The 15,613-nt window shown below is 40.0% G+C and overlaps 2 protein-coding genes across 5 annotated transcripts in view; both read right to left on the reverse strand.

Moving 5' to 3' along the window:
- The window catches only part of LOC119891569 (nuclear factor 7, brain-like), a 57,368-nt gene extending 41,946 nt beyond the window's left edge, over nucleotides 1–15,422 (reverse strand). Inside the window, exons 1-3 of one of the 3 annotated variants that reach the window (XM_038703325.1) lie at nucleotides 15,287–15,420; nucleotides 9,976–10,862; nucleotides 8,401–9,942 (exon numbers count right to left, since the gene is read on the reverse strand). In XM_038703325.1, the coding sequence (XP_038559253.1) occupies nucleotides 9,133–9,942; nucleotides 9,976–10,560 (1,395 nt within the window). In that variant the 5' untranslated portion in view covers nucleotides 10,561–10,862; nucleotides 15,287–15,420 and the 3' untranslated portion in view covers nucleotides 8,401–9,132. Of the gene's footprint in view, nucleotides 1–8,400; nucleotides 10,863–15,286 lie in introns of those variants that run through there. The other 2 variants (XM_038703324.1, XM_038703322.1) reach the window with 2 other exon arrangements.
- LOC119891568 (nuclear factor 7, brain-like) lies at nucleotides 12,706–15,290 on the reverse strand. Of its 2 annotated transcripts, XM_038703321.1 has the most exons (2): nucleotides 14,670–15,290; nucleotides 12,706–14,636 (listed from the first exon to the last, which is right to left on the reverse strand). In XM_038703321.1, exons 1-2 carry the CDS (start codon nucleotides 15,252–15,254, stop codon nucleotides 13,827–13,829), a joined length of 1,395 nt encoding a protein of 464 aa, XP_038559249.1. In that variant the 5' UTR covers nucleotides 15,255–15,290; the 3' UTR covers nucleotides 12,706–13,826. The 2 variants fall into 2 exon arrangements, with proteins under 2 accessions (XP_038559249.1, XP_038559248.1); XM_038703320.1 differs by having other exon boundaries at nucleotides 12,706–15,290.
- Nucleotides 15,423–15,613: the final 191 nt, after the last annotated feature.

Raw genomic sequence — 15,613 nt, forward strand, 5'->3', positions numbered from 1 at the left:
TCCTACCAAGGGCTCTTCCTCAATGACCAGCTGCTGCCGGGTCCAACGCTTGGGCCATCTCTCCTTAGTGTCATTCTACGATTTCGACAATATGCTGTGGTGGTGAGCGGAGACATAAAGGCAATGTTTCACCAGGTATGCCTTCTACCTGAGGACCAAGCCCTTGTGAGATTTGTTTGAGGCACCTGAAAAGAGACAAACCACCAGATGTCTACCAGTGGCAGGTCCTGTGCCATTTGGGACTACTAGCAGCACCTGCTGTGCAACATTTGCAAAAATTTGCTTGATGAGCGTTATTTGAGGCGCATTTTACTGTGACATCACAGTAAAGCTGAAGAAAAGGCAGGACTACAAACGAGCTGTTTTCAGGCAGTTTAGAGCAATGGGAGACGGGAACTGTCTTTGCGCTGGACTTCGGGCTTTTTCACTTTGCAAACCTATTAACATGCACAAAAAAGGTATATAACTCAATAACGCAGAGGGAAAAAGCCAAAAAGCATAATACCTCCTTTTAAAATATAATTTTTGAAAGGGCCTATCCATCCATCCATCCATCGTCAACCGCTTATCCTGTGTACAAGGTTGCGGGTAATTTTAAAAGGGTGAAAAATAAAACAGGATAAAATACATTTTAAAGAGTTGAATAGGAAAAAAAAACAGGGTGAAACAGGACAGTAACAGTCACAGTGCAGTGCACGCAATTAATCCACAGCCTTACATTTGATTTAATTAAAGGCAGTGGTAAAAAGAAAAGTCATAAGTCTTGATTTCAAAGAACTGAAAGTTTCAGCAGACCTGCAGTTTTCTGGGATTTTGTTCCAGATATATGGGGTGAAATAACTCATCTCACCTTCTCTCAGGGGAGACAAAGAGAGAGATGCTGGATTCTTCCTTCTGGCATAAAATAATTTTAAAAACGCTGGTTGGGTACACTACACTTGCTATGGTTGTTATCTATTGTGTATGAAGCAAAGACAAACAAAGCTTGATTTAATCTTATTTATTTAAAATGAAAACATAATGGAAGACGTCTCCTAATTTCAGGTGGTGGAGATAAAAGAGTAAAAAAGAGTTCCTGCAGAGCTGCTGCAGTGTTTCTAGGTCTGCTGTGTCTTCTCCTCCTGGCTGGACTCATAATTCTGTGTGAGTACATTTACATTTATTTACATTTATTCATTTAGCTGACGCTTTTATCCAAAGCGACTTACAATTGCTACAAACTGTATGTCAGACGTCGCACACCTTTGGAGCAACTAGGGTGTCTTGCTCAGGGACACATTGGTGTCTGACAGTGGATTCAAACCTTGGTCTCTCACACAAAAGGCATGTTTCTTATCCACTGAACCATCACCACCCCATACTGTGTTGGCATGCTGATGAAGCACTAAGAAGGTGATGTTGTTTAACTCATTTGTTCATTTATTGTTCATGTGCCAAACAGATATCAAAGGCAAGTCTGAGTGGGAAATGGAGATGGTCCTGTTACAGACCAGTTACAACAACCTGACTATAGAAAGAGACCAGTTACAGACCAGTTACAACAACCTGACTATAGAAAGAGACCAGTTACAGACCAGTTACAACAACCTGACTATAGAAAGAGACCAGTTACAGACCAGTTACAACAACCTGACTATAGAAAGAGACCAGCTCCAAAAAAGAGTTGGAGACACAACCAAAGAGAGAAATGATCTTCAGAGACAACTTCAAGGTAAATATTTCTTTCTTAATTCTGGCTGACCTTAACCTAATGACTCAAAGTTATATTTACATTCAGCATTTCACTATATATTTTTTATGTTTAGTGAGTGTGTTAAAAAGACATTCTCAGTCAATATAAGCAGGTGAATATTTGAAGTAATTAGCTAATAATTTATTTTTACTGCTGTTCTTATAACCTGCCAGTGATGCACACTGTCAAACAACTGTGTGTAATGACTGAATTAACCAAGGAACAATCTTGTTACATACGACGTTGTTACATACAACCTTGCCATGTTATGTAACTGAGCTTCTACCATTCTTTGTAATCAGATGTACCAATACGGTTGCAACAAAGTGCGAACTTCAAAATCAAATAACCTAAAATAAACTTTTCATGCAGTGAATGTCAGTAACTGTAATTCATTTGAGATAAATGTAGGCCTACTGACATTTGGTTATGTTAGCTAGCGAAGTGGGTGAGTATTGGTCAATTTCACCTGTGTTTGAACATTATTTACGCTGTTATGGGAGATTTACGGGAAAATATTTAAACAGGAGGACAGCGGGAGAATCCCAGGAAAAACGGGAGGGTTGACAGGCATGGAAATGTTACAAATGTTAAGTATGACAGATCCAATTTATTTTTAGGGATGAAGGGATTGATTTGATGATCTACTGTTTGTGGTTTTGAGTGGTGGCAAAGGTGCACTCACTGTATTAATGTACTTTTCATCAGTGAGTAGATCACTTAATAAACATGGTAACATACAGGGCCATATCATAATTTGCACTTTCAGTTTCTTTAAATAAGGGAGGATGAGAGCCAAACACAAATCATAACAGGACAACTAGTGATCACTGTTACAAGAAAGCTAATGATACTGTATTAGATTAAGTGGAGGAACCCCCCCCCCCCCCCCCAACATAGTTGTGTAATTACTCTCACTGTCAAAAGGGGAAGACAAAAGTTCCACACTGCAGGTTTAAACTCAATACACAATGGGAATTATCTTTCAGATACTGAGGCCAGTTGCAAAACCCTGGCTGAGAAAGACAAGATGAACATGTTGAATAATGGTAAGTATCATGATGAAATTGTTAGTGATAAAAGTGACCCAATATTCAGCCTGTGAGTCTTCATTCATACATATTTCTAAGATAGATACCACCTTGGCTCTTTGTTTTGTAGCTGAAGCCTTTTTTAAATTCTTGTTCGTTAAATGTGATAATATGATATTTTAAAGTACTTTGTGTTTTTCATTCACTCAACAAGGATGGCAGTGTTTCCAAGATAGATGCTATCACATTTCTTCACAGAGGAAAACCTGGCAAGAAAGTAGAAATGATTGTCTTCAAAAAGGTGCAGACCTGCTGATTATCAACAACATCGAAGAACAGGTGTGTGTGTGTTTGTGTGTGTTTGTGCATGAATCTGTGTGTAAGAGAGACGTAGCACATCCACGACCACTCATGTAGAATAAAGAGCAGAACTATTGAATGAATGCAAAGGTCACTGAAGTGGAGGATACATCAATACATCAGTTTCATTTCTATTATGTTGTTTACAGTTTGTGTCTCTTTTTTTTAAACAAGACTTTTATAAGACAGTTTAACAAGTACATGTGGATTGGCCTGACCGACTCAGAGACGGAGGGGACATGGAAATGGGTGGATGGGACTCCAATGACTACAAGGTTCACGCATGTTTACAATCAAATTAAATCACTACCTGGTGCTTTTTGGGTTGTGTTCACTGATAAAAGCTTTTTTTTAATTTCAGGTACTGGTATTCTGGGGAGCCTAACGGTGGAAGCGGTGAAAACTGTTTGGAAATAAAGTACTATGATGAAGAGAACAGCTGGAATGATGAAGCATGTTCCAATTCACACTTCTGGGTCTGTGAAAAGAAATTCCCTCCATAACCCTCCATCCAAAACCATCAGACAGTGCTGAAAACTCAATACGTTCACTGGTTTTTATAGAGCGCCAAATCATAACAGAAGTTATCTAAGGTCATTTTTTAGATTTGTCAGTTTAGTGTGGATATAATGTGAAACTTGGTTATAACTGTGCTGCTGGGAAAGTGGCCTGTTAACATACAACTACTGCTTTGTTTGCAAAAATCATGAAAAGTAATATATTAAACATGCTGTCTGCTTTTCTTATTAGCTGACGTGATACTCTGACTATCACTATCATCTAATTATACAGAAATAATCCCCCTTAACCGCGGCCTCTTACTCAGAGGTTCCTCACCAGCAACAAGAGAGTTTTTACCAGTTTTATCCCATCGACTTGTCTGAGCTTTTAAAAACAGTATCACAAATGAGAGTGTCCTCCAGCCCACTTGATGTAATACCTACAAAGTTTTTACTGAAAGTAATAGATTCTGTTGGGCCCCATTTGATCTCTGTTTTTAACAGCTCCCTATCTACTGGTTGTGTCCCTGATTATTTTAAAACGGCTTGCGTGAACCCACTTTTAAAGAAACCTGGTTTAGATCCCTCCCTCCCACATAATTTTAGACCAATTTCAAAACTGCCTTTTATTGCAAAGATTCTAGAAAGAATTGTGTCCAAACAGCTGCTCACTGTACTGGAAAATAACAAATTATTTGAAAAGTTTCAGTCTGGTTTCAGGAAGTACCACAGCACTGAGACTGCCCTGCTTAAAGTCACCAATGACCTTTTAATGTCTGCTGATGAAGGCATGTGCTCAGTCCTTGTACTCCTGGACCTTAGCACTGTTTTTGACACCATTGATCACAACATCATGTTAGACAGACTGAGGCACTGGGTGGGGATCTCTGGTATTGCCCTAGAATGGTTTTCATCCTACCTGTCAAATAGGAAGTTTTGCGTGTCTGTAAACAACTATGTCTTTTCGTTCTGTCCAGTTAAAGATGGTGTGCCACAGGGGTCGGTCTTAGGACCCATTTTGTTTTCCTTATATCTGCTTCCCCTTGGACATATTATCCATAAACATGGCATTTCTTTTCATATTTATGCTGATGACACACAAATATACATGCCCGTCAGATCCACAGACCCTGTAATGCTGAGTTCACTTAACAACTGCCTTTGTGAAGTTAAAAAATGGATGTCAAATAATTTCCTCTAGCTGAACTCAGACAAAACAGAAATCCTGGTCATCGGGTCCCAGCAGATGACAAAACAAATCCAGCCATCTGCTGGTTCCCTAGTAAATCACATTAAGCCTGTGGCAAAGAACCTTGGTGTTTGGTTTGATAGTAATGTAAATTTCGAGCAGCACACCACAAAGCTTGTTCAATCATGTTTTGTCAACTTAGAAATATAACAAAAATTCGATCTATGTTAACTTTTAAGGACACCGAGACCATTTTACACGCCTTCATCTCATCACGCCTGGATTATTGCAACAGCCTTTTCACCTGTTTAACCCAAAAATCTATTGATCGACTCCAGACTGTCCAGACCTCAGCTGCCAGGCTTTTAACAAGAACAAAGAAATATGACCACATTACTCCTATTTTAGCTTCATTACACTGGCTCCCAGTATGTTTTAGAATTGACTTTAAAATTCTATTGATCACTTTTAAAGCTCTTCATGGCCTCTCGCCTTGTTATATTTCTGACCTTTTAGTCCCATACGCACCAGCACGTACCTTGAGATCCTCGGGCAGAGGTCTGTTGTCTGTTCCAGAGTCTCGACTGAAAACTAAAGGGGACAGAGCGTTTGCTGTCAGGGCCCCGAGGCTCTGGAACAGCCCGCCCGAGGAAATCAGGTCGGCTGAGTCGGTGAACTCTTTTAAGTCCCTTCTTAAACATACTTTTATAGGAGAGCTTTTCCCGATCTTATTTGACTTTATTTTATCCCTTTTATTTTATTGTATTTTACTAATTTTATATTAATCTTAAACTTGTATTTTAGTCTTTTCAATGTTTTCATGCTTTTATCTTGTATTGTTTTTGTATTATTGTCTCTTGGGTATTATTGTCTTTACACTTGTTAAGCACTTTGTAAAGTGCTCTACAAATAAAGATTATTATTATTATTATCATTATTATTATTATTATCATCACTTCTGACCCATTAACGTGCGTGGCAGTGTCTGGATCCACAGAGAGCCTGCCCTCTGCCTGTATTTTCTATTCTGTGTGTTGGGAACGTTTCCGGGGATCAATCTTGTGGTCGGTGGGTGAGTAGCCCCCAGACAGTGAAACTGGGGATGGCTTCCACCCACTGGAGAGCCCTGAAGGAGAGGATGGGACTGAAGAGCTACGTGGAGTTGGCCTGTGTTGTATAGGTCACCTAGGTGCTGGCAGTTAGTACGTAAGCTTGTTAAGTATCTGCTTTTCCATTATGATTGGTAGTTTCAACCGATGCACGTCTGTCCATCTGCACGTCTTGACCAAATAGCCCTAAAGGTCTGTGGTGCTGAGTTTGAGCTTAGAATTATTTTCTGGTAACACAATACTGGTTCAGGAAAAAGTGTTCAGTAACGCTTTAACAATGTATAAACCTTCAACTGAAGTGGACAATGAGCAGGGCAGCGATGAGGATGAAGGGTCGATCAGCAGCGATGACTTGGAGCTGAGCAGTGGTGATTTAGAGGGTGAAGAGCTGCTCTGTGCTGACTCGGTAGGGCAGGACTGCACAGTGGCATGAGGGCGGCGAGATCCAAGTCTCCTACTGAGACTTCACAGCTGAGGGACCAGCTGACAGGTTAGTTGGTGAAGAGCTAACAGATTGGGCTGATTTCATTACACAGTTAACAAAAAACACAGGAGACTGAACTGGACTCAGCCCGACTGGCAGTTAGCGGGCTGAGTGTGTTAAGCAGGCCGGTGGGGAAGCAGCCAGGGAGCTAGCTGCTGAAGCGCTAGCAGGCCCGGAGAAAAGGCAGGTCATTTAAAAAAAAAGGTCCAAAAGAAATAAAAAAAAACTGAAAACCACAAATCATAAAGTCTAAGACAGGAGTTTTCAAAGTCTAGGACTCTGGGCCTCTGTCTGTACTAATTTGTTTCTGACAAAGAAAAGCAGTTCCCTAAAACTATCTCAAACTGTATCTCTGAACTCTCTCGTCATTCAAAGACAAAGAAACTATCTCTTCAGTTTTCATCGACTAAAACTAATCCATTAGAAGGCAAGGCAAGTTTATTTGTATAGCACATTTCAACAAGGTAATTCAAAGTGCTTTACATAAAACATAAAAGCCACAGGGAAATATAAAAAAGTTTTAAAAGTTAAATAGAAAATAAAAACGGGCAGGTCTCCCACCTTTGCTTATTGTACTCCTTTGATTCCCCATCTCCCACTCTACCCCCCCTTAGTTACTTAGGGACTCTAACCCTTCTTTAGATACAGTCGTCGCTGTAAATCCAGATTTAAAAGGGTAAGATTTTGAGCATTAAACACTTAATTTCCTGCATTCTAGAGACATTTTCTGCACCAATGTTGGAACTGTTTATTTATATCAAGGGAAACAAAATTCAGGAGGCCGGTGACAAATCAGAATATGTAAATATAATATAATATAATGCAGTAATCATTAACTTGCTTTTGTAGCCTTTTTGAAAAAGGCAGATCTGTTTCTTCTGTATTTACACTTCATTGCATATTTTCTAATTGTGCAAATAAACCTTTGTCAAAGCATTTTTATTTGTTATTTAAGATTTCTTGTTGCTGTTTTTTAAAAACCTTTTACCAAATGGTTTCAAAACGAGGTGGAGACACATCCCCAGCATCCCCAGAGTAAATGACACCTATGACCCCACCTCCCTGCTCCCTCCCTACAGGTCGAGCTACTCCATGCTTTCCCATTCACCTCCAGTCTCCTCCTCTCTGTGCCTCGGCCCTGCCACTCTGCTCCGCTGTCACACACCTCCTCCTCTGCCTGACAGTGGCCACGCCTCTCCTTTACTCCTTCAAGTGCCAGTGGCTGCATAGTGTCGGGTACTGCAGCTGATGCTGAAGCTACTGCAGCCCCGGTAGCAAACATATCGGTTATTTTCACACATTCGGCGGCAGCCATCTCAAGATTTACAGAAACATTGTCTGCTAATTTACAGAGAAATGCATTGAAACTAATGGGGAGGAAGTTTATCATGCAGCAGGACAATGACACACTGGCAACAAAACAAAGGACTTCACCAGGGGAAAAAAGTGGAAGGTTTTAGACTGGCCAAGTCAATCAGCTGACCTTAACCCAACAGAGCTGCATTTCACCTCCTTAAGAGGAGACTGAAGGGAGAAACACCCCGAAACAAACGAGAAGTGAAAGAAGCTGCGGTAAAAGCCTGGAATAGCATCACAAATGAAGAATGCAACAGTTCGGTGATTAATTGTGAGATGTTCAACTTTTAAAGTCTTTGTTTTTTGAAACGTGTTGCTGGCATAAAATTCAAAATGGGCATCATTTTCCAAAAACTATTTTTCATTTTCAACAAGTAACAATAAGTCAGTAAAGGCAGGTTTGGACCCAAAAGCAAAAACAACAGACCAGGCAGTAAGATGTTTTTTTTAACTTCTAAAAAAAAATTGGCAGGAGTCATGAAATCAGTCAGGTAAACAAAGAACGACAGACTTCACCAGGCAGGCACAAGGTAAAGAGCCAGGGATATAAGTCCCAGGCAGGAAATGCTGCTGACAGGTGAGTGAGTCAGTGTAGCAGGGAGACGAGCAGACTGAGAGAAAATAATGACCAGAATCAAGTTGGGTGTTGTGACTTTTTATCAGTTTGTTTCTGTAGATCTGCATTTACTAGTATTCTTTTAGCAGTTACACTTCCTGGAGCGCACACAAAAACAAAAGTAACAGATTACATGATGTTTATTTAGACAACAAAAGTTCAAATTCAATCAGAGCCAGAAAACATTTTGATTCTCTGAGAGTAAAGTGTTTACAAACTGAAATTACATCATCAAGACTGAAATAACTCTTCAGACCGAACCCAGAAACTACTGATGATTATAAAAAGGTTAAAGAATCCCACAACAGGAAGCAACGTGTTGGTATAGTGGATACTTGACATGTTATATTGTGGTCTGATTAAAAACCAGATGCTGCTGACCAGGCTAACATGTTAGAATCTGAACATTAGAATTGATTTGAACCTGGATGAAAGCTCAAGGCCGGATGATATAAAACAATTTCAGTATTTAGATATCATTTTAATCTGCTTTAACTTTTATTCATGCTGATTTTTCTAATGTGATCTAGACAGACATTGAGATCGGAGTAAAGTCTTAATTATCTTTCAAACTACAGAAACAGTCAGCAAAATTAATTTGTTGACCCTCAACACCAAATGAAATCTGCTTTAGATATAAAAGACGAGCAGATCAAGAATGTTTGGGTGTGAAGAGTGATGATGAGTTTAGAGTTTAATAAACCTCAAACTGTCTGAAAGTAAAAGTTGGAACAATAAACTTACATTCCTGAACGTCACAGAGAAATCTCAGTGTGACAGATTTTGATATCAGAGGTTTCAGCATCACCAGCTGCACCAATACCGAAATATGGGAAGAGTTTCTCAGTGAAAGTGTCTCTGTGAGTGCAGAGGTGAGTCATGTCTTCAGGGTTGTAGAAGGACACCTCCCCCCTGTCATAGTCCAGCTGGACTCTGATCCTCTGGAGACTCTTCTTCACTCCGACAGTCTTACCAACAACATCAGTGTATTTTCCTCTGCGATACGATAAACACCAGAATCCATATTTTGGTGAGGGAAATCTCTCTCCCTTCCTGTCAACTGACTCTTTAGCCAAACCTACAGTCCAGTCAGGATGGTCTCCCACCTCCACCTCCCAGCTGTGTTTCCCTGAGCTGAAGCCCTCAGAGCCCAGAACTTCTGCATACTTAGTGTTTCTCTCTGGATTGTCAGGAAGCTGCTGCTTTGTGTCTCCACGTCTCACACTGGTCAGATCATCAGACAGACAGAGCCAGCAGTTTGCAGTGTTTGGGTCCAGAATGACAGGACTGAAGTGGACCTTGTCCTTCATCTTCTCCCAGACTCTGAAGGACAGGTTGCCCAGGTGTTTGGCCACATCTATCAGCGCTCCTGAGAGCAGCTGTGGATCTGACAGTGAGCGCTGGACTCTGGCTCTGGTCTGAGTGGCTTTATAACTGCTGAGGAATGGCACGCTGGGTTTCTGCAGCTCTTCTTCAACAGCAGAGATCCTGTCTGACAGAGAGGACATCTGCTCCTGAATCTTCTTCATCTCTCTGCTCACAGTCTTCCTCTTCTGCTCCTCTTCCTCCCTCAGAGCTGCCAGTCTGGACTCCTCTTCCTCTTTCAGGAACTGGTGGAGCTTGTTGAACTCTGCTCTGATCTGCCTCTCTGTGGACAACAGCTGCTTCTCGGACTGTTGAATCACTTCATTGTATGTTTCCTCCACTTGTTTGTATTTGTCCCTCTTGTCCTGCAGAGACTCTAAGTCAGATTTCAGCTGCTCCTTCAGGTCCCGGACTGCTTGTTCTACAGGAACCACCTTGTGACTCTGGTGGAGAGAAAACTCACAGACAGGACACACAGCTCTCTGCTCGTCCTCACAGAACAATCTAGGCTCTTCTTTATGTTTACTACACACCTCCTCCACCTTCTTCTCTCCTTTTTCTGTCTCAGATGATCCAGTTTTCTGTCTCTCAGCAAAGGAGTCAGCCAGTTCCTTCAGTGGAAAGTTGACTCCTGGATCATTTTTTGATGATTTTCTTTTACAAATGGGACAGTTTTTGTTTCCAGCTTGTTCCCAGAATTTCTGCAGGCAGCTTGAACAGAAGCTGTGGTTGCAGCTCAGAGACACAGGATCTCTGAAAGTCTCTGAACACACGTGGCAGTTCAGGTAACTTTCAACAAGAGTTATTTTCTCAGCCATTTGATACTGAAGTTATTTTTCAACAGACTCACCGAGTGAACGTCTCTTCCCTTGATTGTTTCAAATACTCCAAACGTGTGTTTTCCAGCAGAGATCTCTCACCCTGTGATGGCGTCTCAGCTCTGTTCAACAATGTCCAAATCTACTGTCAGTTTAACTTTCACACTCTCAGTCTATGATCTCTCCTCTGTCACGGGCTGAATGAACAGCAGGAAGTGTTGCCATGTCATCTTCTCACCAGCAGATGGCGCAGTCAGGATGTCTGTCAGAGTCAGTACAGGACAGTTTCCATGTACAGGTGTCTGTAGGAAGACAAACACGAAATTGGGTAAAAAATGTGATCTGTAATTTTCTTTCTCTAAATAAAGAATTAAAATGCTCATAAAAAGCCAAACTGTGTTCATTGAATCCAGCTGAACTAAATATAGAACAAGCTGTTAACATGAAAGCAAAAGAAAGCTTTTGTTTAAATTTCATTTCATTTCAACTTGTTCTCATCCCTCAATAAGCCTCTGTAAAATTCACAGGGTAAATATTTTAAACATCACTTTTATTAGCCTTCTGTTTTTGTAAACATTGTGTTACAGTAAATGTACAAATAATAATCATGATGCAGAATCCAGAAAATAAAAGTCTTTCAGTCGAGGTCTATTTGATTTACTTTTTGGCACATTTTCTCTCCCTTTCATTCATTCATTCATTCATTCTCTTTACCCTCTTATCTACAGTAAGAATCACAAGACTTGAGTCATGTAAGTTAAATCCTGCATCAGCTGTATTTATCATTAGAAGATAAAAACTGTAAAATAAATACATGATCAAGTCTTCACTTTAAAACAACATTTATCTTCTTTCAGCGTCTTCAAGGTGCCAAAAATGTTATCACAATATATAATTTCACATCATTTGAGGCATTCAAAATAATTATAAAATCTATTAACAAAAATTAAGGAAAATATTTTTTTCAGTCCCTTTTCTTCAACAAAATTAAAATCATAATAGAAAAATTAAGTGCTGATTTGTTTGTTCAAATCATTTAAATCATTTGTTATCTTGTTATTGAGGAAGATTATACACTGATAATTATCATTATTGTTTTATTGCCCAGACCTATCTGGACAGTTTGGCTGACAAACATTATATGAAGGATATTTTTTAAAGAAACATCTGAAACTGCTAAGAGGTGGTGCTACTGATCAACAACAAACCTTAATGCACATAATTAAGTGTCAGAAAGTGGAAATAAAAGAGTTGAAAATGACCAGGCTGTGAACAAAACGTGTACTTTGTCTCCGTCTTGTGACGTTTACGGGAAGAAAATGTGTCCATGCCGTCACGTGCTGTACATTCAATATGCTGATGACATTATGCACATGTGAGCATGTTGTCCCTGAGACTGCATTAAGTAGGTTACAACATGAATCACATGTGACAGTGAAAGCAAACAATGTTTTCTTCTTGGGAACGCTTCTCCATTTCTACACCCTTCATACACTGTTAGTGTTATACAGTCCTGCTGACTGACTCAACTCCTTTAAAGAACCGAATCTTTAGTGAAACTCTTAATTCTCCTAAAGAGCAAATAATTCAGACGCTACATCTCTGTCTGTATAACCCTCAGTGCTCCCTGTCTGTAACAGACCCCAGTAACAACATACTGTTACACCTTCAAATTATAATTAGGATTCTGCTTGTTTTTAACAAATACAAAGTGGAAAAGTCAGAAAATATATTTTAATTTAAACTCTGAACTGCCTTTTTAGAGTTTATAATCATGCAGTGAAGTTGTAGGAGGGTAAAGTTGCACAGCTCTTCTCCAATACGCTTTATTCATCACATGTTTGTTTCTTTAGCCTTCTTTAAGGTGGAATGAGGTTGTTTCAGGTTTCTTTTTATACAGTCAGTTAATCCGTCATGTGACTTTACAAACTGACATTTGAACTAAATTAGTTTGGCTGTCCACAAATGTTGACGTTGAAAGAGTTTCAGTGAAGAATTAGTTGTTTTGAAAATAAATACATTTAGATTTAACTGTTATCTGTAATTTAATTTGTATTTTCAGTCACATGACTGTTTAAAATATTTATGTAAAGGAAAAAGGAATAAAAACTGCTGGTGGTTTAATTACACATCATGTGAAGCAGCTGATGTACATTTACTTTATTAAGAAATAGCTGAAGCAATAAAAAAAACATTAAACTAAATTGTACTGCTGGTATTTTCTTTATGTTGATCATAAACTGGAGATTTATCACGTATCATGTTTATTTATCATGTTACTGATGATGTACTCACTACAAACTGCAGTATAAAGAAGCACTGTAAGAATTAAGGTCCAAATTAAAATTGAAATCAATTTGAACAGTTTTTTCTAAAAAGAAATAAAACAACAGATCCAAACCTGAAATAACTCAAAAGACTCAAAGCATCAAAAACTATAACTGATGATGTTAAAAAGAGAAAAGTGAAACGCAGCATTTGGTACAGTGGATACAAACTACTGTACAATGTTGTTTGACTCCAGATGTTGATAACCAGGAGAACTTTGTCTCCTGATGACGTCATACAGTTTCAGCATTTTCTTGGAGATTAAACTTTATTTAAGAGGCAGCTCAACTAACACACTACTACTATTTCTTTTTGAAAAGCCACAAACTCCATGAAGAAGTAAAATGAATATCTAAAGCAGGAGTTCCAACCTTTAATACATTTTGACTGAACTGAACTAAAGTGAATCCTGAACTGAACAGAAGATCCAGAAATCTCTCAAAGTAAAACTGATGTTTGATGATGATTAAAGTTAAAGAATCCCACAACAGGAAGCAACGTGTTGGTATAGTGGATACTTGACATGTTATATTGTGGTCTGATTAAAAACCAGATGCTGCTGACCAGGCTAACATGTTAGAATCTGAACATGAGAATTGATTTGAACCTGGATGAAAGCTCAAGGCCGGATGATATAAAACAATTTCAGTATTTAGATATCATTTTAATCTGCTTTAACTTTTATTCATGCTGATTTTTCTAATGTGATCTAGACAGACATTGAGATCGGAGTAAAGTCTTAATTATCTTTCAAACTACAGAAACAGTCAGCAAAATTAATTTGTTGACCCTCAACACCAAATGAAATCTGCTTTAGATATAAAAGACGAGCAGATCAAGAATGTTTGGGTGTGAAGAGTGATGATGAGTTTAGAGTTTAATAAACCTCAAACAGTCTGAAAGTAAAAGTTGGAACAATAAACTTACATTCCTGAACGTCACAGAGAAATCTCAGTGTGACAGATTTTGATATCAGAGGTTTCAGCATCACCAGCTGCACCAATATATAAATATGGGAAGAGTTTCTCAGTGAAAGTGTCTCTGTGAGTGCAGATGTGAGTCATGTCTTCAGGGTTGTAGAAGGACACCTCCCCCCTGTCATAGTCCAGCTGGACTCTGATCCTCTGGAGACTCTTCTTCACTCTGACAGTCTTACCAACTCCATCAGTGTATTTTCCACTGTGATGCTTTAAACACCAGAATCCATATTTTGGTGAGGGAAATGTCTCTCCCTTCCTGTCAACTGACTCTTTAGCCAAACCTACAGTCCAGCCAGGATGGTCTCCCACCTCCACCTCCCAGCTGTGTTTCCCTGAGCTGAAGCCCTCAGAGCCCAGAACAAGGGCATACTTAGTGTTTCTCTCTGGATTGTCAGGAAGCTGCTGCTTTGTGTCTCCACGTCTCACACTGGTCAGATCATCAGACAGATTGAGACGGGGGTAAGCAGTGTTTGGGTCCAGAATGACAGGACTGAAGTGGACCTTGTCCTTCATCTTCTCCCAGACTCTGAAGGACAGGTTGCCCAGGTGTTTGGCCACATCTATCAGCGCTCCTGAGAGCAGCTGTGGATCTGACAGTGAGCGCTGGACTCTGGCTCTGGTCTGAGTGGCTTTATAACTGCTGAGGAATGGCACGCTGGGTTTCTGCAGCTCTTCTTCAACAGCAGAGATCCTGTCTGACAGAGAGGACATCTGCTCCTGAATCTTCTTCATCTCTCTGCTCACAGTCTTCCTCTTCTGCTCCTCTTCCTCCCTCAGAGCTGCCAGTCTGGACTCCTCTTCCTCTTTCAGGAACTGGTGGAGCTTGTTGAACTCTGCTCTGATCTGCCTCTCTGTGGACAACAGCTGCTTCTCGGACTGTTGAATCACTTCATTGTATGTTTCCTCCACTTGTTTGTATTTGTCCCTCTTGTCCTGCAGAGACTCTAAGTCAGATTTCAGCTGCTCCTTCAGGTCCCGGACTGCTTGTTCTACAGGAACCACCTTGTGACTCTGGTGGAGAGAAAACTCACAGACAGGACACACAGCTCTCTGCTCGTCCTCACAGAACCAATAAGGGACGTCTGGATGTTTTTCACACAAGGCCTCCACCTTCTTCTCTCCTTTTGCTGTCTCAGATGATCCAGCTTTCTTTCTCTCAGCAAAGGAGTCAGCCAGGTCCTTCAGTGGAAAGTTCACTTCTAGATCATCCTTTGATGATTGTCTTTTACAAATGGGGCAGTTTTTGTTTACAGCTTGTTCCCAGAATTTCTGCAAGCAGCTTGAACAGAAGCTGTGGTTGCAGCTCAGAGACACAGGATCTCTGAAAGTCTCTGAACACATGTGGCAGTTCAGGGAACTTTCAACAAGAGTTATTTTCTCAGCCATTTGATACTGAAGTTATTTTTCAACAGACTCACCGAGTGAACGTCTCTTCCCTTGATTGTTTCAAATACTCCAAACGTGTGTTTTCCAGCAGAGATCTCTCACCCTGTGATGGCGTCTCAGCTCTGTTCAACAATGTCCAAATCTACTTTCTCTTTCTTTCAACTGTCAGGAAATGTCAAAAACCTCAAGCTGCATCAAATCCTCCCTCGCGGTACAGTCTGCAATGATTAGTACCTTCCTGTATGGTCTGTTCTGCACATGCGCATACTTATTCCCGCCCAATTTGTACCACATGTGTGGCCTGAGTTGACAGAAACCCGTGATTTAAAGAAAAACTTTATTTACAACAGAATATTATA

The sequence above is a fragment of the Micropterus salmoides genome, unplaced genomic scaffold (genome assembly GCF_014851395.1).
Source record: "Micropterus salmoides isolate LMB-PRFRI ecotype aquatic unplaced genomic scaffold, ASM1485139v1 Ms_hic_scaffold_7, whole genome shotgun sequence".
Classification (NCBI taxonomy): Eukaryota; Metazoa; Chordata; class Actinopteri; order Centrarchiformes; family Centrarchidae; genus Micropterus; species Micropterus salmoides.